The sequence below is a fragment of the Dipodomys merriami genome, unplaced genomic scaffold, assembly GCF_024711535.1.
Source record: "Dipodomys merriami isolate MVZ:Mamm:240054 unplaced genomic scaffold, mDipMer1.0.p SCAF_81, whole genome shotgun sequence".
In the NCBI taxonomy this organism is placed as follows: Eukaryota; Metazoa; Chordata; class Mammalia; order Rodentia; family Heteromyidae; genus Dipodomys; species Dipodomys merriami.
The window spans coordinates 231,237-255,752 of record NW_027206413.1 but is presented as its reverse complement, the minus strand read 5'-3'; the positions used below and the strand labels follow the sequence as shown (position 1 = coordinate 255,752).

General features: G+C 46.1%; 1 protein-coding gene and 1 non-coding gene across 7 annotated transcripts in view; both read left to right on the top strand.

Annotated features, from left to right (window-relative positions):
- Positions 1 to 24,516, top strand: part of LOC138819690 (dynamin-3) — a 421,025-nt gene that overhangs the window by 364,222 nt on the left and 32,287 nt on the right. For all 6 annotated transcript variants that reach the window (XR_011369577.1, XM_070011194.1, XM_070011192.1 and 3 more), the window contains one exon: positions 20,145 to 20,309. Coding sequence is in view for 5 of the 6 variants with exons in the window: in XM_070011194.1 (XP_069867295.1) it covers positions 20,145 to 20,309 (165 nt within the window). In the remaining variant the exon portion in view is untranslated. The remainder of the gene's footprint in view (positions 1 to 20,144; positions 20,310 to 24,516) is intronic.
- Positions 17,342 to 17,448, top strand: LOC138819738 (U6 spliceosomal RNA). Its single transcript, XR_011369592.1, has one exon. It is a non-coding gene; the product is annotated as a U6 spliceosomal RNA (small nuclear RNA).

Below are 24,516 nucleotides of genomic sequence, written 5' to 3'. Positions count from 1 at the left end.
GTGTGTGGCGCGCGCATGCGTGCATGTGTGTGTGTGTGTGTGCGCGCGCGTGTGTGTGTGTGTGTGTGTGTGTGTGTGTGTGTGTGTGTGTGTGTGTGTGTGTATGTAAAAATGTGGAACTGCCACTGGAGAAAGAACAATGATAGTTATTTAAATCTACCAGAGCAAAAGCGTCTTTCCTGAAAGGGAGTGAGGAGGAGGCAGAGGTTGCTGGGAGCTGGGACCCGGGTGGTTTCTGCTGTGGTGCTGCTCCTTCAAGCTGGGTGAACTGGGAAATGCCCTTTTCACAGCTGACTTCACTAAGATGGGCAGTGGCTGCCTAGACCCGTCTGTCACATGTCTCACAGCGTGTAAGATTGGGCTTTGTTTTGTGAAAAGCGCTCTGCATGTTTTATTAGAGCCCACACCACTTCAGGATTCCGCTCCCTCCCCCACCAGAAAAAAAAGCCACCACGTGTCATGCAAACCTGCCCTGGAGGGCAGCAGAGAGCCCCGGAGGGCAGCAGAGAGCCCCGGGGCAGCCCGGCCCTGCCCCGGAGGGCAGCAGAGAGCCCCAGGGCAGCCCGGCTAGCAGCCTGACTTTAATCAGGAGTCTCTCTCCGGGTGATTCCCTGCTCCTCTCAGGCCAGCTCCAGACTGCTTCACTCAAGATAAAGGAGGTTGTCTCTGAAAAAAAGAGAGTATTACCAGTACCGTCTGTGTAAAAAGATAAATACACAAACAGGTCGGCCCTGATGTCCTTGCTGAGTTCCTCAGGAGAGGCCCTGCGTCCTGGGGCCAGTTCAGACCCCGGGTTCAGAGCCCCTTTGCCTTTCTCCCTCCTAGGGCAGTCGGCTCCACACAGCTGGGCGAGGTCACCCTTGGCACCGGTAACCTCCACCAGGTTGCCCCCTTGCCGGGTCAGACAGGGCCTGGGGCATCGCTGGATTTACATTAAAAGAAAAAAAGGAACCAGGAGGTGGTGTCTGGACTCCCCGGCAGGGCAGGCAGCCTCCCCCCTCCCCCCTCCCCCCCACACCCCTCCACTCCCCCCCCCCCGCCCCCCCTCCACTGACGCTGCCCGCTGCCTGCCGCTGCCGCTGTGGATGTTGTTTTTGGCCTGAGTCCTTCCAGACCGCCAGCCCTGGTCTGAGCAGTGTCTGGAGTGTTCTAGGGCCCACTGCTTCTCAGAAGTGCTCTTGCCACTCGGTGCTGAGCCAGCACGCCGGCGCTCGCATTCGCTTTGAGTCCCTCCATCTCCCTTCTCTGCAGAGCAGGAGAGGGGCACACACAGAACGAGCCGGCAGATGGTCCGCGTGCGCTGCGGGGTGCCTTTTCCTCTCTCTGGTGTGGGCCTGGGAGGGACGGAGCTCAGCAGCATCACCAAACTGTTTTTAAAACGCAACGGCCGGTGTGTGTTTCTTTTCATTTTGTTTACCTTCCAGTCTATTCAGGAAACAAAAACAAAAACATGAAGTAGCTGTTGGCCCACAGTCAGCCCCAGCGTGGCAGGGAAGGTATTTAAAGTCTCTGAAGTGTGGGCCGTTTGCATAAGCAACAACTGCACGTTCCTAGGACTGGAGAGCAGTGTTTTCACGGGCTTTCATGGAAATATTTCTCAACCATTTCTGTGGCTCTTTTCCCTGAGCTCATTTATTTGCTTTGCCTCCGAGCAGAGCCTTTTCATGAGCAGTTTTATGAGCCTGAGCTGCCTTCCGCGAGCTCCACAGCTGGGCGCCGGTGCCCACGACCTTTGCCCCATTTCCCACTAAAACCCAACTTTCCTGCACTCAAGAAAGCTCCAAACGGGTGCTGCTCCCTAATTGCTTTTTGAAAAAATTACATGTATTGGCATTTTGATCACAACCCCTGGTTCTCAGCGAGTAGTTCTGTCCTCCATCTTACTCTCAGTGTCAGGAAGCTCTTTTTTTTTTTTTTTTTTTTTTTTTTTTGCAGAGCTAAACCAACATTGGATGCATTCGATTACCCTCTTTTTGTGCTTTAGTTCAAGTGTAACACAGCTCTTTTCCATCTTATACATAGATTCCTAGATATTTTTGTATGGAATAAATTCTTTCAGTTGGGAAGAAGTCCAAATGTATTTAATATTTCTTCTGGGTTCCGCTTTCAGACTTTTTCTCACTTTTTTTTTTAGACCTGCTTCACTTTCAAGCTCTCCCTTTCATTTGAGCCCGGAGCCCCAAACAGGATGTAGGGCCCTTGGAAAGGTCTGGGCAGGAGAACAGCAGAGCCATTGTTGCTGGGCAGCAGGGCCCCTCCTGGTCTGGCATTCCAGCCCTGTTTGCCTTTAACACTGTGCGGTGGATTCAAGGCAGCCTGCGGTGCCTGTGACACCTCGCTCTTTGTCCGCCCGGCTCGCTGCAGCTAATCTGTCCGCATCTCCTATCCCTATTGACTCTTTCTTCTTAGGACAAGAAGGCCACTCTTTAAAAACAGCGAAGTAAGTTGGGGGCAAAGGAAATCTCCATCACATAGAAGGTTATAAACTTGAGGAATTCATTAGTCCCAAAAGGCGGTACTGGCAGGAAACGCAAATGAATTCAAAAACCTTTTAGTCAGATTTTATAAATGACAGCCATAAATGGTCGCTAAGAAAACTGAAGCCAACTTTTACAACTGAGGAGGGAGAACCGCTCCAAACCTCCAGGTCTGGAGACCTGTGGAGATGGCTTGGGCCTGGCCCCCGAGACTTCCCGAGCAGCCCGTGGCCTCTGTCTGTCCTCAGTCTCCAAGACACCCTCAAGCCTGCTCTGGGATAGGCAAGTTTCTTTTCGAAACAAAAACTAGAAGAGTGCTTGTCCTACCACCCAGTCAGGAACCACTGAAGTCTATTTGGTGGAAAGTAGGAGAGGTCACTTGGACCTTACCTGTAGATACTTTCTTATATGTTAAGTCCGAGCCTTCAGTCTCCTGTGGGTTTTCAGGTTAAGACCATAAACAGCCTGGGGTACTCTCAGTAGAACCTTCGATCACTTCACTCTCAGCTTTTCTCCCAGCCTGTGTCCTTACTGCAGAGAGTCTCAGATTGAATCCTTGACCAAAAGCGCAGATGCTCCAAAGCTCATCTGGGAGTCACGAAGCCGCGATGTCTGTCTGTCTGTGCTGGTTTCCTTAATGTCTCCCAGGAGCCATGCTGCAAGCTGGCCGTAGAGGTTGGTTCCGAAGTCCCATCCAGGGTGTCCTTCTGTAACGTCTATCCCTTGTTGTGTGAAATGTTCAGTCATGATGATGGTAAAGACCCAGCCAGTCAAGACCTTGAGTCTTCACATGCTGTCCACCTTCTCTCTTTTGCCAGCTGTGACAATATAGTAAAGAAAACCACCCTGTGAAAACTGGGTTATTGCAAATTCACCACATCCAACCCAGGACCAGCGTTGGCTTTTACTGACTTCTCTGTTAGCTAGCTGGCACCTGCTCTAAATGGGATCTTCTAGCTCATCTGTCCCATACCTGCCCTCCAGCAAGTCAGCACATCTCTGAATCGTGAAGCCCATCCCCAAATCTACCTTTATCCGCTTAACATTGTTCCATTGTTTTACTTGGTACATGAGATCAGCTTGGGCCCTGATCCTAACTGGCAAGTTCTTGACCATAAAGTGCATCCCCGCTCCTTGAGTGTCCTGTTACTCAGCCTCGGCTGGTCTCGGTGTGCTTGAAGCCTCCAGAGTGCTGGGATGGCTTACACCATTCCCTCTTCCCCTTCCCGAGTACTGCTGTGAACACGGGCCCCAAAAGTTTGTAGGTTTGAACCTTAATCCCTAAATTCATATGAGGGGAATTGAAGAGATCACTAGGATTAGGTGAATTCTCGAGGGTGAAGCTCCACGCTCACACCGGCGGGGCAAGGAGAGAGCCGGAGGCCGGGGTCCACGCTTGCCTCACCTTGCGTTGACCGCAGCTGGGCTGTGCGGCACCAAGAAAGCATCAGCTGCCAACCCCAGGCTCTTGGACTTTACAGCCTTGCAGCTTGAATGTTGAGCTGAATCTCTGTTCTTTATAAATTACCCAGTTTACACTATTTAGTTTCAACAGTAGGACAGGTGGGCCGAGCACTGCGCGGCGTCACTGCAATCCCAGCTGCTCAGGAGGCCAGGAGTCAAAGCCAGCCCAGGCAGGACAGTCCATAAGACTCTAAGCTCCAGTTTACCAACAGCACAGCTGAAGGTGGAGCTGGACCACCTCGGGTGGTAGAGCATTACCTAGAGCACAAAGGCCCAGGGACAGTGCTCCGACCCCTCCACCCCCGCCACACAGACTCAAGACAAAGGTGGTTCACCCGGAAAGAACATAAACTCCTCACGAGAAAACAAAGTCCTAAGCTATGCGTGTGGAGAGGAGCGATCCGTTCTGATTGACGTGGCGAGAGAAGGTCATTCCAGACAAGATGACACTTGGGCCAGGCGGGCATTTTAGGCAAAGAGGCACTCAGAGCCAGTGGGGGACACAGACAATGGCTGCAGCCAATGATGTCCACGGCTGGGCGGGGAGATGGTGAGGGCTGGACAAAGCTGGAAGGTGTGTCTTCCTGCGCCCCACAGGGAATCTCGTTCTTTTTTTTGGCATTTTCTCCGGTACATCCAGTGTTTCATCTATTGGCTCCTTTTTAACTTTTATATAGGCTTGCTCCCCTGTCCTAAAAGAAACATGGTATCTGTGTGTGTGTGTGTGTGTGTGTGTGTGTGTGTGTGTGTGTGTGTGTATGTGTGTGTGTTGGTTCTTGACCTGAGGCTTGACCAAGGTTGCTGTCCCTGAGCTTTTCTGCTCAAGGCTAGCACTCTGTCACTTGAGCCGCAGCTCCATTTCTGGCTTTTTGGTGGTGAACTGGAGCCTCGAGTTTCACAGACGTTCCTGCCTGGGCTACAATCCTCAGATCTCAGCCTCCTGAGCAGCTAGGATGACAGGTGTGAGCACTGGCACCTGGCCAGACACATTTTTGATGCCAGTATCTTGATAAATGCCAGGTCACTTCCCGTGTGTGTCTGCCAGATTCTCAGAGCCTGACTTCATGTTCACTCCCGACCGCCTCCCCCACCCGAGCCCCAGCTCAGCCTGACAGAAAGGCTTTAAGGATTTCCAAATTACTCAGAATAAACCCTTGCCACTTGTCATTTCATCCGTCTGGCTCCTTGGTAGTCAGTGTCAGTGATTTTCTTGAAAGGTTTTAATCTACAGCGCCTGGGCTGTTGCATGATCTGGAACTCCTCCTCCCTGTTGCCCACTCCATGATCTCCTCTGGCATTTCTTCCCCCTCCTGGGCATTACCCAAACACACCCCTTCTCCCCTGCGTCCCTTCCTTGTCTCTTTCCACTACGCATGGTTACACTCTGAAGACATTCACTGAGCAAGGCTTTCGCTCAGCAAGGCACGCCAGCACCTGTAGAGGTAAATGTGGTCGTCTGGGGTACTAGCCATGCCAGGCTTGTTCTCTGTTCTAGGGATCCAGCCTCTTCCTCGAATGGCCTCTACATCTGTGTTTCTGGTGTGACCCTGGATGCCTGGTCTGGAACTCTGGTGTTCCTAGCACCGGCTCTGCCCTTTGTGTATACTTAACTGGCTAAAGACTGAGCTCATTGTTTTTGTCCATTAAACTTAATTTCCCTGACTCAGTTTATTTTCCTAAGTGAATGAAGTCACGTATCAGTCTTCTGAGCTGGACGTCTGGACATACTGTTTTACCCTCACCTTTTCATCAGCTTGGTATCTAATCTACCACTACTTTCTTCTTATTCTTTCTTCCCCTGTCTTCTTTTCTTTTTTCTTTTTTGCCAGTCCTGGGGTTTGACCACTGGTCCTGGGCACTGTTCCTGAGCTCCTTTTGCTCAAGGCTAGTGCTCTACCACTTGAGCCACAGCGCCACTTCTGTCTTTTTCTGTTAGTTGGAGATAGGAGTCTCACAGACTTCCCTGCCCAGGCTGGCTTTGAACTGTGATCCTCAGATCTCAGCCTCCTGGGTAGCTAGGAGGACAGGTGTGAGCACTGGGCCTAGACCTTTTATCGCTTCCTGTGTAGTCTATACTACACAGGAAGCTGCTTGCAGCAATCTGACTCTCGTTGAACTAGTGGAGCCGGAGCCACTGCCCCTTTCCAGTTCCCTCAGGCGCCGTCTGCACGGCCTTTCCATCTGCATGGCCTCTCCATCTGGCCTCTCCATCTGGCCTCTCCATCTGCACGGCCTCTCCATCTGCGTGGCCTCTCCGTCTGCGCGGCCTCTCCATCTGGCCTCTCTGTCTGCACGGCCTCTCCATCTGCACGGCCTCTCCATCTGGCCTCTCCATCTGCACGGCCTCTCCATCTGGCCTCTCCATCTGCACGGCCTCTCCATCTGGCCTCTCCATCTGCACGGCCTCTCCATCTGCACGGCCTCTCCATCTGTGTGGCCTCTCCATCTGCACGGCCTCTCCATCTGCACGGCCTCTCCGTCTGCGCAGCCTCTCTGTCTATGCGGCCTCTCCATCTGGCCTCTCCGTCTGCACGGCCTCTCCATCTGCATGGCCTCTCCATCTGCACAGCCTCTCCATCTGCACAGCCTCTCTGTCTATGCGGCCTCTCCATCTGGCCTCTCCGTCTGCACGGCCTCTCCATCTGCACGGCCTCTCCGTCTGCGTGGCCTCTCCGTCTGTGCGGCCTCTCCCAGTGACCTCCAGCATCCCAGATCCTCCTCTGTCCAGCCACTCCTCGCCCAGACCTGTCTTCTTCTCACCATGCCTGCTGCCCAATTTCCCCAAGCAAACCAAACCAGTTTTTATCTCTGTGCCTTATATTCTCCCTGGATAGTGGCTTGTCCACCTCCAGTGCCTTAGGGCCAAGTCTCACGGCTGTGCTCATTCCTGCAGCCTCTAGAACTCTCTGGCCTGTGCTTTCCCCATCCTCTTAGCACTCATTATGCCGTCGTTATGACAGACACTTTGCTTCCTGCTTCTTAATCAGCTCTGAAACAGGTGGTCCTCTTCTTAGGACAAATTGTGCTTTTTTTTCCACCCTTTAATCACAAGCTAAATGTTTTATGCATGGCATGGATAAATGAGTAATTATTGTTCCAAATCTTGTTTGGATAAGGATAGACTCTAGTAGAAGAGAATGTATAAAAGAATATTATACTTCTGCTCTACAATATTAATATCTTAGTTTTTGAATCAACTTTGATGTAAATGCCTCTTCCTAACTAAAACAAAACAAAACAGCAACAACAAAAGGACAGGTAGGTAATAGTCATAGCCTAGGCATGGGGGCATGGTGCTCAGGAGGCTGAAACAGGAGGCTGTGGCATTTGAGGCCAACCTGCCCTACAGAACGAGACCAGGCAGGGGTGACAAGAAGGGGGATTGCGGCCCTAGGCCCTGGGCCGAGGTCATGGGAACTTACCTGACAATCACGAGAATCAAAGGCTTTTGAGTATGTGGCGCTGAGTTCAGCACCCGGTACTCTAAGAAAACACAAAGCACATGGACATTGATCCTCCAGACTATAGAGACAAAAAGGGAGGAGGCTCGAAGGGTATATTAAATGCTATCTAGGGAAAGCAGTTAGCCAAAATCCAGACTGCAGTTAGAGGAGGCAATATGGAGTCTATAGAAAGAAAACAAAAAACTCCTAAGAAAGAAAGTTCTGTTGTATGTTGTTGTTTTTTTACAACCCTCCATGCTGCTTTCATTAAAGGTTTACTAATGTATGTCTCACCAAGAGTTTCCAGTAGTCCTGCTTTCTCCAAATCTTGTTTTGTGTGTCTTCTTGATGATGCTACATTACTTGAAGTAAGATGATATCTCAGTGCAGTTTTGTTCCCCATTTCCAGGATGATTAGTGAGATTCCCATATGTTGGCCGTTCTTATGTCTCCTTTGAAAGGAATCTGTCCAACTCTCTGGCCCAGTTTCAAAGTTTTTTTTTTTATTAACATATATTAGCTGTACAAGCGGAGGTTGATTGTGGCGTTTCTGTCCACACATACAATATGCCCTGATGGAATCCACCCCTCCCTCTCCCTCTCCCTCTACCCTCCCCCGACAGGGCTCTGTGTTCCAATCTCATGCCTGCCTCTGTAGTCAGCTTCCCACCATTCACCTCTGCCAGTCCTTGCACCCACCCCCCCGCCCCCTCAGATAGCCCTGCCCCCTCCTGCATGCCATTCATTCTTCCTCTACTTTCACCTCTATTCGTTGTACAAAGAGCTCTCTTTGTGGTAATTCCCATATGCGTCGATAATGCAGCCAGATTAGCATCTCATACGGCTCTCTCCCGTCTGCCCCCCTCTACTGTTGAGTGCTTTCAGTGGCTTTCCTTATGCCGTCTTCCTACCTAGATATCACGTATTACAATATCATGTGTCTTCCATTATTCTCTTTCTCTTCCCCCCAAAGTCCCCCTATTGCAGGCATGTTTCCTCTCTATAGTCCCACTGTTACATTCTTAGTCTCTCTCTCTAATCATGATATACATGTACACATTCATGACAGTATATGTATATGTATACATGTACATATGTATTCTTTAGGTGCGGGTTCTATAAATAACAACATGTGACACTGGGTTTTTGACCTTGGCTGATCTCACTTGACACGATGATCATTAATTCCATCTACTTTCGTGTATTTTATGACTGTAGTATTCCATCTGTGCTCCATATTTTAATCCATTCAAAGTTGGGCACATCAGATGATTCTACAGTTTGGCTTTGGCTATTGTGAATAGACCTCCAATAAATACGGATATCAAGTATAGCATAGTTTTATTTAGATGTGTTTTATGGCCAAGAATACTGAACATATTTCTTCATATATCTATTAGCTATTGTGTTTCTCTTTCCAAGAACTGTCTGTTCTGTTTGTTTTGCCATGTATAACTTGGATTATTTCTTGCTGCTCCTTTTTGCCATCTTTGTATACTCTGGATATTCTTTGTCCATTGATTAAGTGGGAATACTCCTTCCTTGGGTTATCAGTTTGACTTTACCCATTGGATGGGATATTTAGGATTTTCTCTGTAAAATCATGTCCCCTGCAAACATGGATAACTTGTTGCTTCTTTTCAAACTTGGATGCCCTTTTTCTCTTTTTCTTGCCCAATCCCTCTTGGAAAGACTTCCAGTGTTATTTGAAGAATGGTAAAAGTGAACATCTTGTCTTTTTTTCTGATGTTAGTGTGAGAATTTTAAATTTGTTGGAACTTGGCTTACAGCCTAACACGTGACCTGTACTGGAAAATGGCCCCTATGCTGCTACTGTCCCATGGGGTCTTCTGCAACTCTGTGTGAGATCTGGTTGGTGTGCAGGACAGGGGGCCACACTTCCCGGCCACTGAGTAGCTTCTTGACATTAACTTTAATGAAATCGTAAAGCTAATTAGTGAGAGAGCCAAGATATAAATATCAGTCATGGGATACCATCGTTCCCACTCTCCTTACCGATTTCACTCTAGTGCAAGTACATCGGACATTTGAGGGATTCCAGTCGCAGAGTGTTTGTTTTTTCACCTTATTATTCGAGGAATGCTGCAGAGGTGCATTGACTTGGACATGGTTCATTTTGGACATTTTCCCAGATGTAAGTGATTGAGGACTGCTTCGAGCTACTCTATTGGATTATGGATTCATTTGGCCACCGAGGGAGTCCAAACTTTTGTAATAAGGATTTCTAACAAAAGTAGTTCTATCAGATTTTTCAGAACTAAAACCTCTTTGACTCATAAGTCATCTTATTTCTATGTGAACATTGTGATGTGCATCCACTAGACATAAACAATTAGCAGAGAGAAAGTTATATACTCACTAATAATAATGCACTAGGAATTTTGAACTCGTGTTTAGGAAAAAGAAATTTGAGGATATCTGCAAATATACACAGTAATACATCTTCTTAACAGTATTTGCATCTTTAGTCAAAGTTCCTTTCAAAAAACTTGTCTTGATCTTAGTCACAAAAAATGTTATTTGGAATTATATACTCATTAATGATTGTTAGCAGTTGTAATCTAATTTCTGCTTCTAAACTAATTTAAAAACCATCCAGAGGAAGAAAGTTTGTAAGGCCCTATAAGTTTTTCTCTTATACTTCTAGTCATATTTATAACTCTTACTAATAAAGTTCTGAGGACAGTTTCATGTGCTACAAATTTTAAGATAGCCCAGAAATTGTCAAGAAGTAATTGTTTATTTTTGTAAAATTTGCCGTGAAAGGTTTTGTATTCTTGTTACAAGTGCAGCCATACATTGCTGAGCTTCAAGCAATCTCGCCTCTCTTTGCCTCTTTGGAAGAAGTAAGAAAAAAACATTTGTATTAAAGTGAATAAAAAGGTTTTTTGGGGGGCTGGGAAGGTGGCTCAGTGGTAGAGCGCTTGCCTTGCATGCATGAGGCCCTGGGTTCAATTCCTCAGCACCACATAAGCAAAAAGAAAAAAAGCCAGAAGTGGCGCTGTGGCTCAAGTGGTAGAGCGCTAGCCTTGAGCTGAAGAGCTGAGGGACAGTGCCCAGGCCCAGAGTTCAGGCCCACGACTGACAAAAAAAAAAAAATGTTTTTTATACTTTACTGTCAAGTAGGCAGCACACAGAGACAAAACACACACACACACACACGTACCACACAAATACACACACACACCACACACACCACACAAATACACACACACAAATACACACACACACGTACCACACACACCACACAAACACACACACACACACGTACGACACACACCACACAAACACACACACACACGTACCACACACACCATACACGTACCACACACACCACACAAATACACACACATACCACACACACCACACAAAAACACACACACGTACCACACACACCACACAAATACACACACATACCACACACACCACACAAAAACACACACACACACGTACCACACACACCACACAAATACACACATAATTTTAGAAGAGGGACAGGGAGGGATCTGAATCTGCTTTCTGCTGCTGTAAGAGCATACCTGAGAGAGGGTAATCTGGGATCCACAGAAATTCGTTTGGCCGTGGTTATGGACACCAGAAGTCTGAGAGCACGGCACTGGCATCGGTGAGTGCCTGGCTCTCTGCCATCCGTGGCAGAAGGCAAAGGGGCAAGGCAGGGAGAGAGCAGAGTGCAAGCGGAGCCGCGCCGGCTGCGCCGGTTACACAGCGCCTCCCTCACACGACCTAATCCACCCAACAAGGCCTCCACCCGCGCCCCAGCCCCGGCCTTGGGCATTGCCTCATGCTCGGCCTCCAACACGCTTGCCTCGATGGTGAAATTTCCAACCCCTGAATTTGAGGGACACATGCAAACCACAGCAGAAGGGTCCAGAAAACAAACAATGAACACAGAGATCATTCTTAGAGTACTAGGTCTCCGTCCACCTCTCTTTGTCTCTACATCACTAGTATTTTGTGCTTATCATCTTCACTTTTTTTTCCTACAAACTCAGGGTTTACCTGATTGAGATAAGCCTTCTTAACTGTCGGTCTCTTCTTAGTTGGGTGAAAGCGTGCACATAGAGAGGGGGTTCTCGTGGGTGTAGCTTGGGTGGAGCCTTCCCACTTTGGGGCCCAGCCGTGCCCTCTGGTCAATGTCCCCGTCAGATGTCCAGGACTGTCCCAGGGCTGTAACCAGTTGGTTCTATCCTTGAATGGTGGGAATGCGCTCTGCAGCATTCCAAGTTGGCAGATGTCTCTCTGGTTTGAATTCCATTTGTTCCATTCCCAGAAGGGAGCTTGACATTTCTAAAAATTAAAAAAAAAAAAAAAAAAAAAAAGGTAAAAGAAACCTTGATCTCCTGGCAAGGGGCGTGGGCTGTGGCAAGCCTAAGAAGGACGCCGCCACTCACTGTAGAAAGTCTACGAAAGATGTCACACCGCCACTCACTCAGTGTAACCACGTCTGCAAGGCTGCCTTGCGGTCTGTCGGGAACTCTGCGTTTGAACTCGGGCGGCAGCTTCACTGGCCACAAGGCCCTGCAGACCCCAGCGAATATAAAAACCTTTGAGTCGAACTAGCTTTTGAAAGGCTCCATCCCTTTTTCTCCACTCTGAAAAGAAGGTTCTCACCACAAGTTATGCTGTGTACATTTTCAACACACTGCATTATTTTCATTTTTATTAACAGATTTCTTCCCACGAAGCAAGTCTAACTATATTTACTTTGAACTTTGACAGATCACAAACCTCGTAAGAGGTAAACTGTGCCAACTTCATACTAGTACTATGATTTCATCTGTTATTATTTCCCATGCTGCTTTCATAATACACAAATTTTATTGTCTGCTCTTTCTAGGACTTTATTAACCTCACTGCAACGCATCAGTACTCATTCATGTAAATGTTTTTGAAGAGCAAACCAAGCTCTATTTTGTTTTGTTGCATCTATGACTTTCCTTGTATATCTTTGTCCATCTTTCAGTCTTTGTAACAAGACTTTTTATTGCATACACCCTCAAGCTCTTAAGAATGTCTGCTAAACAAATACCAAAACAGATGTAATAATTTAATTTTTTTCTACCGTTATGCATTCTTAGGAAATGACAGCGGAATTCCTAACTTATGGAGTACGTTTGTGAACTTAATCATTCTTTCCTCTAGTCTTCAGGTAGTAACTCCTTACCAGTGAAACTACTAGGATGTGTGTGTATGTGATATTTAATGGCTTGTATAGGTAAACATTTGTAATACTGATACTAAAGAAATAGTAGAACCAAAGGAATCATTCTAACTCAAAAACTTACCATGGCCAATATCAGGAAGAAGAGTTTTGTGTCTGTGAGACATTTCTCATGGGGCTGAATTTGAAAACATGCATTTCAACTCATGGTAGATTACTTTTGATTATGCCCAAATCAACCATAGATGTGGGGAAACTTACAGTATTTTAAAGTGGACATTCTAGAATCTGAATATGTATAAAGAATTTCACTCTATCTCTTACTAAGTGATCTTAAGCAAAGTTCACATTTTAACTATGATTTGATTAAAAGGCTGTTACTATATGTTAAACAAACTTAATATATAAAGACAGATTTTTGCCAGGCACTAGTACTCACACTTGAAATCCTAGCATCTCAGGAGGTTGAGATCGGAGGGTAACAGCTTTAAGCCTGCAAGAGCAGGAAAGTCTATTGGAGTCTTATCTCTAGTTATTTACACATGCACACAAAAAAGATGGAAGTGACTCAAGGTAGAGCACTCACCCTGAGCAAAAAAGTTCAGGGAAGACACCAGGCCCTGAGTTCAAGCCCCAGGAGTGGCAAAGAGAGAGGGGAGGGGGTGAGAGAGAGAGAGAGAGAGAGAGAGAGAGAGAGAGAGAGAGAGAGAGAGAGAGAGAGAGAGAGAGGAGAGAGAGGAGAGAGAGAGAGGAAGGAAGGAAGGAAGGAAGATTTTTCTCAAAATAAAGAGTTACAATTAAAGACATGTCCATAAGATTGTTTAAATAGCAATATTTCAATATTTTCTTTTTTCTTTTTTTGGGGGGGGGCACCTCCAGTCATGGAGCCTGAACTCTGGGCCTGGGCGCTGTCCCTCAACTCTTCAGCTCAAGGTTAGCGCTCTACCACTTGAGCCACAGCGCGACTTCCGGCTTTTTTTTTCTTTTTGCTTATGTGGTGCTGAGGAATTGAACCCAGGGCCTCAGGCATGCAAAGCAAGTGAATAGCAATATTTTCTATTGCACTTAAAATAGTTGACAGGAATTTTTCATATTTACAAGCTCACCTGTTGTATAAAGCAATAGAAGCCATTAGATAAATTAAAACCTAGACTGGAATTACTTCTATCAGACCCAGGATAAGATACACAAGTTTTTCAGGCTTTTTGAAGAATCTTCATGTTCACACATTTTATTTTTTACAATTATGGTTGACAGCAATTGTCCTAATGCATTTTAGATGCAAACATAAGCATTTGAAACTGCCAAATCCCGCAGGCCTCGGTTCCTTCCAACTTTAGTTTTTCACTGCTGTTATTGTTCAAGTTATTGATTAGAAATTTAGACACACATTAGCACCAAAAAGAAGTCTACTCTGTCAGGAAGCTTTCGTGCTTTAAAGGATTTAAAGGAGGAAAGAAACAGAGATGCGTCATAATTAAGGGTTTTTGTGTTTGTTTTTAATCAAGTAAGCATGTTTGATGTGATGAGGGTGTGTGGAAGCTTAATTCCACATTAATCATAGATTTGTGTTTGTTATGATGCTGAGTTGAGGCAGATATTAAAAGTCTGATGCAGAATGAAAAGGTAACACTGCTTATGATATAAGCAGGCAGGTTCCCCTCCTGCCCATTCCTTTGTGTGAATTCGCTGGCTAAGCTGGATCCATAGTCTTTGTTGAAGTCACAGCTCAGTCTGTAGACAGCCTTAGCTGTCTCTTCTTACAAGGTAAAGATCTATTCATCGGTCATATGCAGTGCGAGGTGTATTCTGCCATTTGCCCTCCTGACAGCGGCTCTGCAGCAAGGGCTGGCTCTCAGAATCACGTGGTCACACTGGTTTCCGTGCTGCCCTGTGGTCGCTCAGGAAGAGGCCAGCGGCCTGCATGGGTTGTTCCTGCATATTCCACAGTAGTTAGTGAACGTCGGCTGTGCGTATGACTCTGTGTTAACTCCTACAGCCCCACTCCTCTTTAAACATTGTGTTCAAGCAGTTTTACAAGGGGTTACCATTCAACACGTCGGTTTATTCACACAACACAAGAAAGCGATCGGTGTCATCCTTCGCCCTTCCTCATCCTCCCAGCCTCACCCCTACCCCCTACTGTACTAGCTGTGGAGTCCTGCTCTCTTGCTGAAATTCTACCCAACTTCTACGATACCTCTGAGGTCCTGTGCCCAAGCACTCAGAGCAGCCTCGGACTCTGCCTCTGTGTCCTCCCCGCTGAAATGTTTTGATTGGTTTTAGGCTTCCTTTGCGTGGCTCACAGTACCACGCCAGGCTGTAAACGCTGGTTGAACTGACCTAGGAAATACCGGCCCCAGGAGCCAGACTGCGCCTCACAGCAGCAGGCGCGCAGAGAGCACACTCTCACACAGGCGTCCTGAGCACAGCTGCTCATCTTTCTAGTTCCAGAAAACTAGAGGACATGACGGGAGACCTAAGAGGTTTTCAGGAAAAAAAAAAAAAAACCTCAAAATTCAAAGGTGTATTACCATGATAACAGTGTTTTTCATAATGGTTCAGTAAGAAAAAGCCAAATATTTTTCATCTCTTTAAAGCACTAGAGAACTATATAATCCTCATAAGTGTTCAAAAAGGGGCAGTGTCGGTTATTTAGAAAAATCATTTGTATGGATGGTACAGCACACACACACACACACACACACACACACACACACACACACACACACTGCCATTAACTGTGTAGGATGTGTAGGATGTATTACTGCCAGGATACTTTCAATTTCCTTTGTACTGTTAAAGAATTGAAATCTTTATCCTTATTTAGATGATTCTAATGGTCTTCAGTAAGTCTATCATAATTAAACAAGAGATTTTTTTTCTTACAATGGAGAAAGACAAAAATTAAACACATGAAACAAACAAACAACAAAAACAGGCAACTCAACCAGAACCCAGAGCTTCTAGAGAAGCAGATTCGAGGTTTAGTGAAAATTATTTCTCATCAGACACTTTGGCTCCCTCACCTGTTGGAGTAGCAGTCTTTAAAAGAAAAAAAAAATTTGTCTTTGAAAACAAGCTGTGTGTTAAATAATATGCAGATAATTGCAGAAGAAAGAAAGTTACAGTAACTTTCATAAAAACTTCACACTTACAAGGTGAGTTTTTATTATTTAAGTTTAATTGGAGTTCTCAAAAGTTACTTAAGAAAAAAAATGAATCAAGAAGACCTGTTCATTGCATTTATTCAGAAGAAAGATGGTTCCACAGTTTTATGCACATTTTGTAAACAGCGTCAGCGAACCTGCACACAAAAGGTTAAATGTTTGCAGGCCATTCTTTCTTTTGCCTCAAAGATCAGAGACAAATTACTATTTTTATTTTACATTCCCTTGATGAGGATAATGATAAACAGCTGCTACTTCAGTGCTTTGACTGCAGAGAATCCAATTGCAATCCTATAATTTAAACAAAAGGGAAAAAATACATAGTCATACACAGCATATATCCAGAAAAGAGCAAGAGAATTTGGTTAGGGCTGGGGTTAGAGAGAAGGGGAGATTTGCTGTCTGCAATTACTTGGTTAGAAGAAACATTCCATCTATATACATTTTCCCATTCATCTTAGCCATAGAAGAGGAGGCAATTAGGACTTCTTTCTCAAATCAAAAGAAATCAAATTTGCATTCTGAATTCTATGCTTCTCCATCCTGTCCACTGTATTACAAGAATAGTAAAGGCTTGCATGTGACTACATGTCTCCTGGTATTTCCATAACTTAAAGAGAATTTCAGATTGTTTGACAGATTTCTTAGGAATGCTTCTCCTTTTTTTTGGTTAGTCATGAACTCTGGGCCTGGGCGCTGTCCCTCAGCTCTTCAGCTCAAGGCGAGCGCTCTACCACTTGAGCCACAGCACCACTTCTGGTTTTCTTTTGGGTTTATTGGAGATAAGAGTCTCACAGAGCTTCCTGCCCGGGCTGGCTTTGAACCGTGATCCTCAGATCTCAGCCTCCTGGGAAGCTAGGATTACAGGCGTGAGCCACCAGCGCCCGGCTGCCTCTATTTTTTATGTGGAGTATTGAATTAATTTTTTAATTCATCTCAACAGTTTGTCTACTAATTGATTCTAATTGTGAAAAGTGAAATCAATGCTTTTTGTACCTTTGATGCCAGCTCAAGCAGAAACATTTATGAGTCTGTCTCCTGAAAATAGCCAGGAAAAAAAAGGGACAAGCTATAGGTGGATCTTAAGTTACACAGCACCAGTCTAGCAAGCTTGAGGCCCTGAGTTCAAACCCCAGTACTACCAAAATATATCATCATCATCGTCATCACCATCATCATCATCTAGCTGGGCTGGGAATTGGGATTATCAGGGCTTTGCTAGTCAGGAAAATGCAAACAATACCATTGAAGAAAAAACTGAGCCTTTCCCCAACCCTCAGAAAGGAGAAAGCAGACAGACATCCAGCTATCAGCAGTGTGTGCTGTCAAACACAGTGCCTGTGCGCAGATGATTTCTTTCCATCTACATTGTCAGTCTCCAGGGAACATGGATTTAGGGGATGATGCTCTGAAGAAGTCTGTCACAAGCACATTCTCAGCGGGTGAGCCTGCTAGGAGTCTGTGTGTGGGCCTGGCCACTGCAGAGCCCAGCTTTAGTACCCACTGTAGCTCTCTCTAATGAGTTTATTGTTCTATTTCCCCTCATGTTGACTTAGATATTGTAATAAGAATGATGCGGCTCTGGTGTTCGCTTCGGCAGCACATATACTAAAATTGGAACGATACAGAGAAGATTAGCATGGCCCCTGCGCAAGGATGACACGCAAATTCGTGAAGCGTTCCATATTTATATAAATGGCAGCAAAGTAAAAAAAAAAAGAATGATGCGGCTCTGAAGGGTGTTGGCACTTGTAATTTCAGGAACTTGTGTGAAATGGGTGAGTTTTCAGAGGCTGCTCCATTCACTCCCATGGAATGAGGTCAGGTGGCAAGACACCTTTCCACTAGGTCAGGTTGCAGGGACTGGCCAGGCGTTTGTGTAGCGTCAGGTGTGAGGTGTGATCATTATCCTCTTTCTGAATGGAGAAGCCAGGAATTACCCAGAAACCCCAATTATACTACAACTGCAGCACTTCCTCCAGTCTTGTATGAATATGTTTGAAAATATCAAGTGCATCTATTGTCAGAAATGCACTAACGTGGGCATGGCTGTTGCTGGGAGAGATGTGACATGGTAGGACTTGCTGAATCTGTGTGACAGGACAAAAGATGGGTGGAGCCGTGGGATGGAGAAACAGGTTGCCCTGCTGATAAGGAGATCAGAGCTTTTGGAGAAGGGGTGAGAATGTGCACACACACACCCTCGCGCATCTTCCTCTTTGGGAAGGAACCCCAAGGACTGGAACCCCAAATTCAGTCTTTTGGCGGTAGGGCACCCACTAATGACACACTAGAGAAAAAGCATAATAGGGAAACCAACAAATTTCTGCCTCTGTGGAGGTGCAGAAATTAAAAGCATCATTTAATCATATGAACCTAGTTTCCACACTAGAACCTAAAGAGTAACAGCCAGCTACTCATTGGAGAAAGAAAAGAAACATGGTTGGTTTTGTTTTGTTTTCTGCAAAAAGTTCTAGGAATTCTGATGCTCAAAAGATGATAAAGTCTTGGTAGTGGCGCTGTGGCTCAAGTGGTAGAGCGCTCGCCTTGAGCTGAAGAGCTGAGGGACAGCATCCAGGTCCAGAGTTCAAGGCCCACCACCGACCAAAAAAACAAAAAAAAGAGAGAGAAAGCCTTACTTTAACAACAGAAAGCTTAAACAGCCTCTTATCCTGGTCTCAAATGATTGAGCTATGAAAGAATGAAAAAACAATTGTAATTTATATACACCAGAAACCTGTACCTTGTGTTCAAACTCATTATGCCTACATGGCAAGCAAAAACTAAACTATTGAATTACAGAAGACTTCATTTAATTCTTCTTTTGTGACCCAAGCCCATTTGGAAGGAAGGAAGCAGAATGGGGAAGAACTATCATTTTGTTTCCTGTTGGAGCAGGACGATGTCTCAAGCACCCTGAACACTGTTAACTCTGAGGCATGAAGTCACACACTCAGGACCGCAAAACAAACAATTACCTTATTAAACTGAGACTATACCCAGTTAATACTTCAACGAGGTATTTGCGAGTCAGAAAAGCCTGTATTTGAAGATTATACACTGCTAGCTTTGCTTTTGTTGATTTTGTAGTCTCTAAAGAAGGCCCTTCACACACTGACATTGTAGATCCAGGTATTTAGCCAAGAGGAGACTGGAGGGCTGGAAATCTGGCAGATCAAAGTGTGTACATTACCAAAGAAAAGTACTTTGTGCCCACGTTGGAAGCAATAAATTATTTCCCCCTTTACATTCATAATTAAACCTTTCCAAACACTAGAAACTAACCAGACCACTAACAATATCAACATCATGTTTTAGGCTTGGATGGTTCAACCTGACTTGAAATGGAGACCATTTGTTCTAAATTGACTTCGATGCCAAGCCAATAGGTCAGACCTTAATGATGAAGATGCCATTTCAGCCCAGCCTCTGGGTGGATAAGCCAAAATTAATTAACTCAAGTCCTATAGTATAGAAAACAGATGCTTCTCTCCTGGTGCACAAATAAATTCTTTGTGGATCACTGTGTTCTGTTTTATTCAAAGAATAGCAAGTTGGAAGTCACAATGGTTAAGTTTTTCACAATGGAGCCAGCGCTCAGCAGTGCTGACAGAAGCATGAATTTATGTAACAGATTCCAGCGAAGTGCATGGAAGAATGAATCATCTTCTCTCTCTCCTCTCTGGGCTCTAAGCCAGTCCTCGAGATTTAGTTTTGAATCTGGGCTGACCCAAACACTGACCCAGCCCATAGCAGACCCACAAATGTCAGGACAGCACCAGGCCACTTCTAACCCACAGAGTCCCCGGGGACCCGTCCCGAGGTGTGCGTCCGTGAGCTGCGTTTGGACTCAGCTCTCTGGCCAGTTCACAGATGGCTTACGATGCGCTTGCTCTCAGGAGGTCTGTCGTTAGGTGTACTGTGTATTGGTCATGCTTTTTTTGGGGGGGGGGGTCTGGTCATGGGGCCTGAACTCTGGGCCTGGGCGCTGTCCCTCAGCTCTTCAGCTCAAGCCTAGCACTCTACCACTTGAGCCACAGCGCCACTTCCGGCTTTTTTCTTTTTGCTTATGTGGTGTTGAGGAATCGAACCCAGGACCTCATGCATGCAAGGCAAGCGCTCTACCACTGAGCCACCTTCCCAGCCCAGAATACTTGCTTTTTGCTAGAATACGGAAGGCTTAAAAATAGAATACAAACTGAAGGATTCTGACCTTTTCTTAGGTTTAACGGTGGACGTTAGGATGAAGATGTTGCCCGGGGATGGTATAAACCCCAATATGCCAAGCAGAAGTTGACCTGCGTGTGTATTAATTTTCCTTTTCTCCTTTGGAAAAAATGTGGGATAATCCACGTTCTGTTTGTTTCATTTTGTTTTGCTCTGTTAGACCGAAAGCGATGAGAACGGTCAAGCAGAAAACTTCTCCATGGATCCACAGTTGGAGAGGCAAGTGGAGACCATCCGCAACCTGGTGGACTCCTACATGTCCATCATCAACAAGTGCATCCGAGACCTGATCCCCAAGACCATCATGCACCTAATGATCAATAATGTGAGTGCTTTATAAATCACTTCCTTTTCATTTGTAACCCATCCTAGTTGAGAAATGGAGAACTTTTTCTTCCGTTTATTGGTAAAACTTTGTGGGTAACTGAAATAGCTATTGCCCAGGTTTATATTTTTCCCTTTACAAATGTGAGTTGGCGGACCAACGGGAGAGAACTTGCAGCTCTAGTACCGAGATGTTCTCCTGACGGTTTTCTCATGGAAGATTCTCATGACGGTTCTCCAGCCTGGGCCGGAAAGCCTGTGAGACTCTTATCTACATAAATCAGAAGAGGAGCTATGGCTCAAAATGGTAGAGCACTAGCCTTGACTACAAGAGCTCAGGGACAGCACTTAGGCCCCGAGTTCAAACCCCACAACCAACAAAAAATATATATACTCATGGAATCACAAAACTAGCAAGAAAACTAGATAATCTGGCTAGGCCTGTGTACACCCACATATGCTATTATTTTTTATCTGCTTAAAATTAGGAAATGGTATTTTTTTCCTGGCAAAGGGCTTGTCACCTTAGTGCATTGGATTAGCTTTGCTTTTTAAAGGTCAGGATGATCTAACCAAAAATCTCCACGTCTCCCGTGGGAGAGTGTGCACACACTCTTCCTTTCTGGTTATCTGGAGCAGTTCTGGATGTGTTGCTTACAGTGTGCGGTTCCTTTGGGTAATTAACTTTTTTAAGTACCAACAGTAATTAGAGACATTTATCTTTCAGATAAGAAGGCTGCAATGAGGTCTTTTATGCCAAAGTGAGACATCAGGGCTTTTTATTCCCAATTATTTCCTAAGAACATTTAAAAAATTAAACTGGTGATGCAAGCATTACTTGTAAGAAATCAAAATCATATGGTAAAGGTGTGAAAAGAACTCCGAACTAGAATTCAGGCAAAATGAGGATTTTGAGCCTGGTTTGCTGCCGTGTCTGTGGACCTTGGGTGAGTCGCTTATCTGCTGTGTGTCTTTGTCCTCCGTAAGTACAACACGGATCACTGTAAGCCTGTGTAACCGAACAGTTCACTCAAGAAGGCAGAGTATGTGGAAGTACTGTTGCATGTTGGAGTGTAAGAAATTAATATGGCTTCCTACTTAAGAAATTATAGCAAGATGCAGGTGGCTCGTGGTCATCAGAAGACTAAGAGGTCTTTAGGATCTCAGTTCACGGCCAGAAGAAGCAGAAAAAAGTCTCTCAGACTCCATCTCCAAAATGAGAACCCAAACGTGATAGCTGGAGCCGTGGCTCGGGAGAGAGCGCCAGGGGAGTAAGCCAGTCACAGGAGGCCCTCCGTAAACCCACACTGGGGAAAGGAAAAGCAAAACATCCGTGGGGAGTTCTTGGAGATTCATCTCAGGGTCTCTGCGTTTCTGGTCTCGTGTGAACCATCCTTTGATTTTCATGCACGGTCCGTGCGTTTGGCTTTGAAGTGTAAACAGCAGGTCAGCAGTGGTTGGCGGCGGGGACCCCTGCCTGCTGGCAGGCTCGGTCAGTGGCCCCGAAGCCGGAGCCGCCCCCTGCAATGTCATTCAGCACACAGGGCACAGCTGGCCAGGCAGACAGGGTCACAGCGGCGGCGTCTGAAGTACTAAACAAACAGCCTCTGCATTTTTAAAATCACCCTCTTCACTTTGCTTAAGTGAATTCAGGTTGTTTTGCTGTAGTATATCCAGGCACTTGCTTAGTTAAACATTTTCCTGATTAAGGATCATTTATCTTTTCACTGTTTCGCTGAGAGTCATTAGTACCGCCATCGGCGCAAACGCCGCTTAGCTCTGTGCTGTATTAAATCATCGGCACAGGAAGTGGCCCTTCCTGTGTATGACTGAGAGCACTAGCTTGACACAAGTTATTTAAAGGAGAGGGAAGATCCTGCCACAAGTCTACCCTACTTTCACCTTCTCAAGAAAAACACACGGGTGCACACACAAAGAAATGCTGGGGTAATTTCTCTCACTTGCTGTTTGCTTGCTTTTAATGGTATGACCTACCTCTGCTTACAGACTATTACCCCTGGAGGTAAAGATGCCTGATTGTCTTCCGAGACTTCCCATTAGTCATGAGAAAGGAAACAGCAATGAAGACCTGCTCTCCAGGGTCAAACTTTGGAGCAGAGACTCGTTAGCAACATGAAAATATATATATATATATATATATATATATATATATGTATATATGTATATATGTATACGTATATATATATATGTATATGTATATGTATGTATGTATCTGGAGATGCTGAATTCTCACAAAATGATCCTTGCCTCTGTTTGAAACTTAACTTGTTTATACCTACCAGAAACTACATTGACATACCTAGAGTGACTGCTTTTCTTGAGCATTTTGTGTGTGTGTGTATGTGTGTGTGAACTTGAATTCAGAGCCGTGCATTCTCACTTGGATTTTTCACTCAAGGATGGAACTCTACCACTTGAGTCACAACCGTACTTCTGGCTTTTTGGTGGTTAATTGGAGATAAGAGTCTCATGAACTTCTCCTGCCCAGGCTGGCTTTGAACCTTGATTCTTAAATCTCAGCCTCCTCAGTAGCTGTGAGTACAGGCGTGAGCCACGAGCAAGTTCCCAGCCTGAGCATATTTTTTTTGCTCTACACAGAAAGGTAAAATGTTATATATATTCTACTTAATATATGAGATTCTGTATCTCTGAAAATAGCGATGTTTAAAAAAAAAAAAAAAAGACACACCCTGACAGCATCTTGAAGCCCAGAATGCCTGGGCCTCTTGGTTCTTTCCAGAAAGCCCGCAGGGCAGCTGCGCAGGTGCTGGGGGTTGTTTTAGATGTGAGCTGAAGAGATCGCGCACGAGGACTCGCAGCAGAGTCACAGCAAGAAAACCAGAGTCTGACTCCCAGGTCTTCACGTCCGCCCTGCGAGCCCAGCCTCCGCTGGACAGGCCGAGCCCTCGCACGGCCAGCGCGTTCATGCATGGCGGTGGCCTTCCCTCTGCGAGGGGAACGCGGCCCAGCGCCTGCGGCCCGGCGCTCAGGCGGCTCCCGAGGCCCGGTGTCGGTGGGCAGTTTCCTTTGACAGTTTACAGGAGGTCCCCTGGCACTGGGTCTCCACATGGAATCACTTAAGAGGTTTAAAGCCCGGCAATAAATGCCTGCCCCAGACATACTGTACGCCTTTGTCTATTGAAGCACAGCAGCTGCTTCATGACTTAAACACGCCAGGTAAGGGCGGCACAAAGACATGGCGCTGTGCTGAGGACAGGCCGGGCACCATGGCTGACAGGCCGGGCCGGGCCGCCGAGGACAGGCTGGGCGCCATGGCTGACAGGCCGGGGCCGAGCCACCGAGGACAGGCTGGGCGCCATGCTGAGCACAGGCCAGGCCGAGCCGCCGCGTGTCCTTCAAGATTGTAAAGCGCGGGCGCACAAATAACACCGCATTTGGGTGGCGTCTCCCGCGTCACTCCCCCGACACAAGCTCCGACCAGACGTGCAGAAGAGCAGGATTCAGCCTTATTCTCAACATGCGGCCACAGAATAGCCGGCGTTCTGCCTGGACCAAGGGAGCAGCCATCTCCACGGGGACCGAGCCTGGCAGAGGCTGGAAAACTCCAGTCAGCCTCCACTGGGGGCTCGTACGGCCCACCCCACCCCAGCATCGGCCCATCCACAGGCCTGGCTTTCCAGGGGGTTCATTTTACTTCAAGATTTAATTAGGGTTTGTTTAAATAGGAGAAACTGTTTTAAATCATATTCAGACCCAGGAAATATGAACTAGAATGTAAAAGCTTTTATGAATTCTTTTCAAAAGGCCAGCTATGAAAGCGAGGGCCGTTTCGCACTTGGAAAGGTGCTGGCCGCCCCCCACACACACACACACCTGCAGCCTGCTGCTCCTGGCCTTGGCACTGGACGGAAAATGAGTACCATGTGTCCTGGCTTTCAGAGCTGATTGGAACTTTAATGTGAATGAAGTAAAGTGTTATTTTTAAATGTTGGTTACTTCCAGAGCTTTGTTCTGGTGTTGAGAACTGCTTTCCACGAGGTAGCAAGGCCACGCTCTGCTCAAAACAAAAAAATCACAACCTACCGAGACCCCAAACTCCACTCCCCACACCAGGACTCCTCACCAAGTGAACCGGTCGCCAGTATGCTAATCTTAACTGACTCTGAACTTTGGAATCATACAGAGTGTGTGTGTGTGTGTGTGTGTGTGTGTGTGTGTGTGTGTGT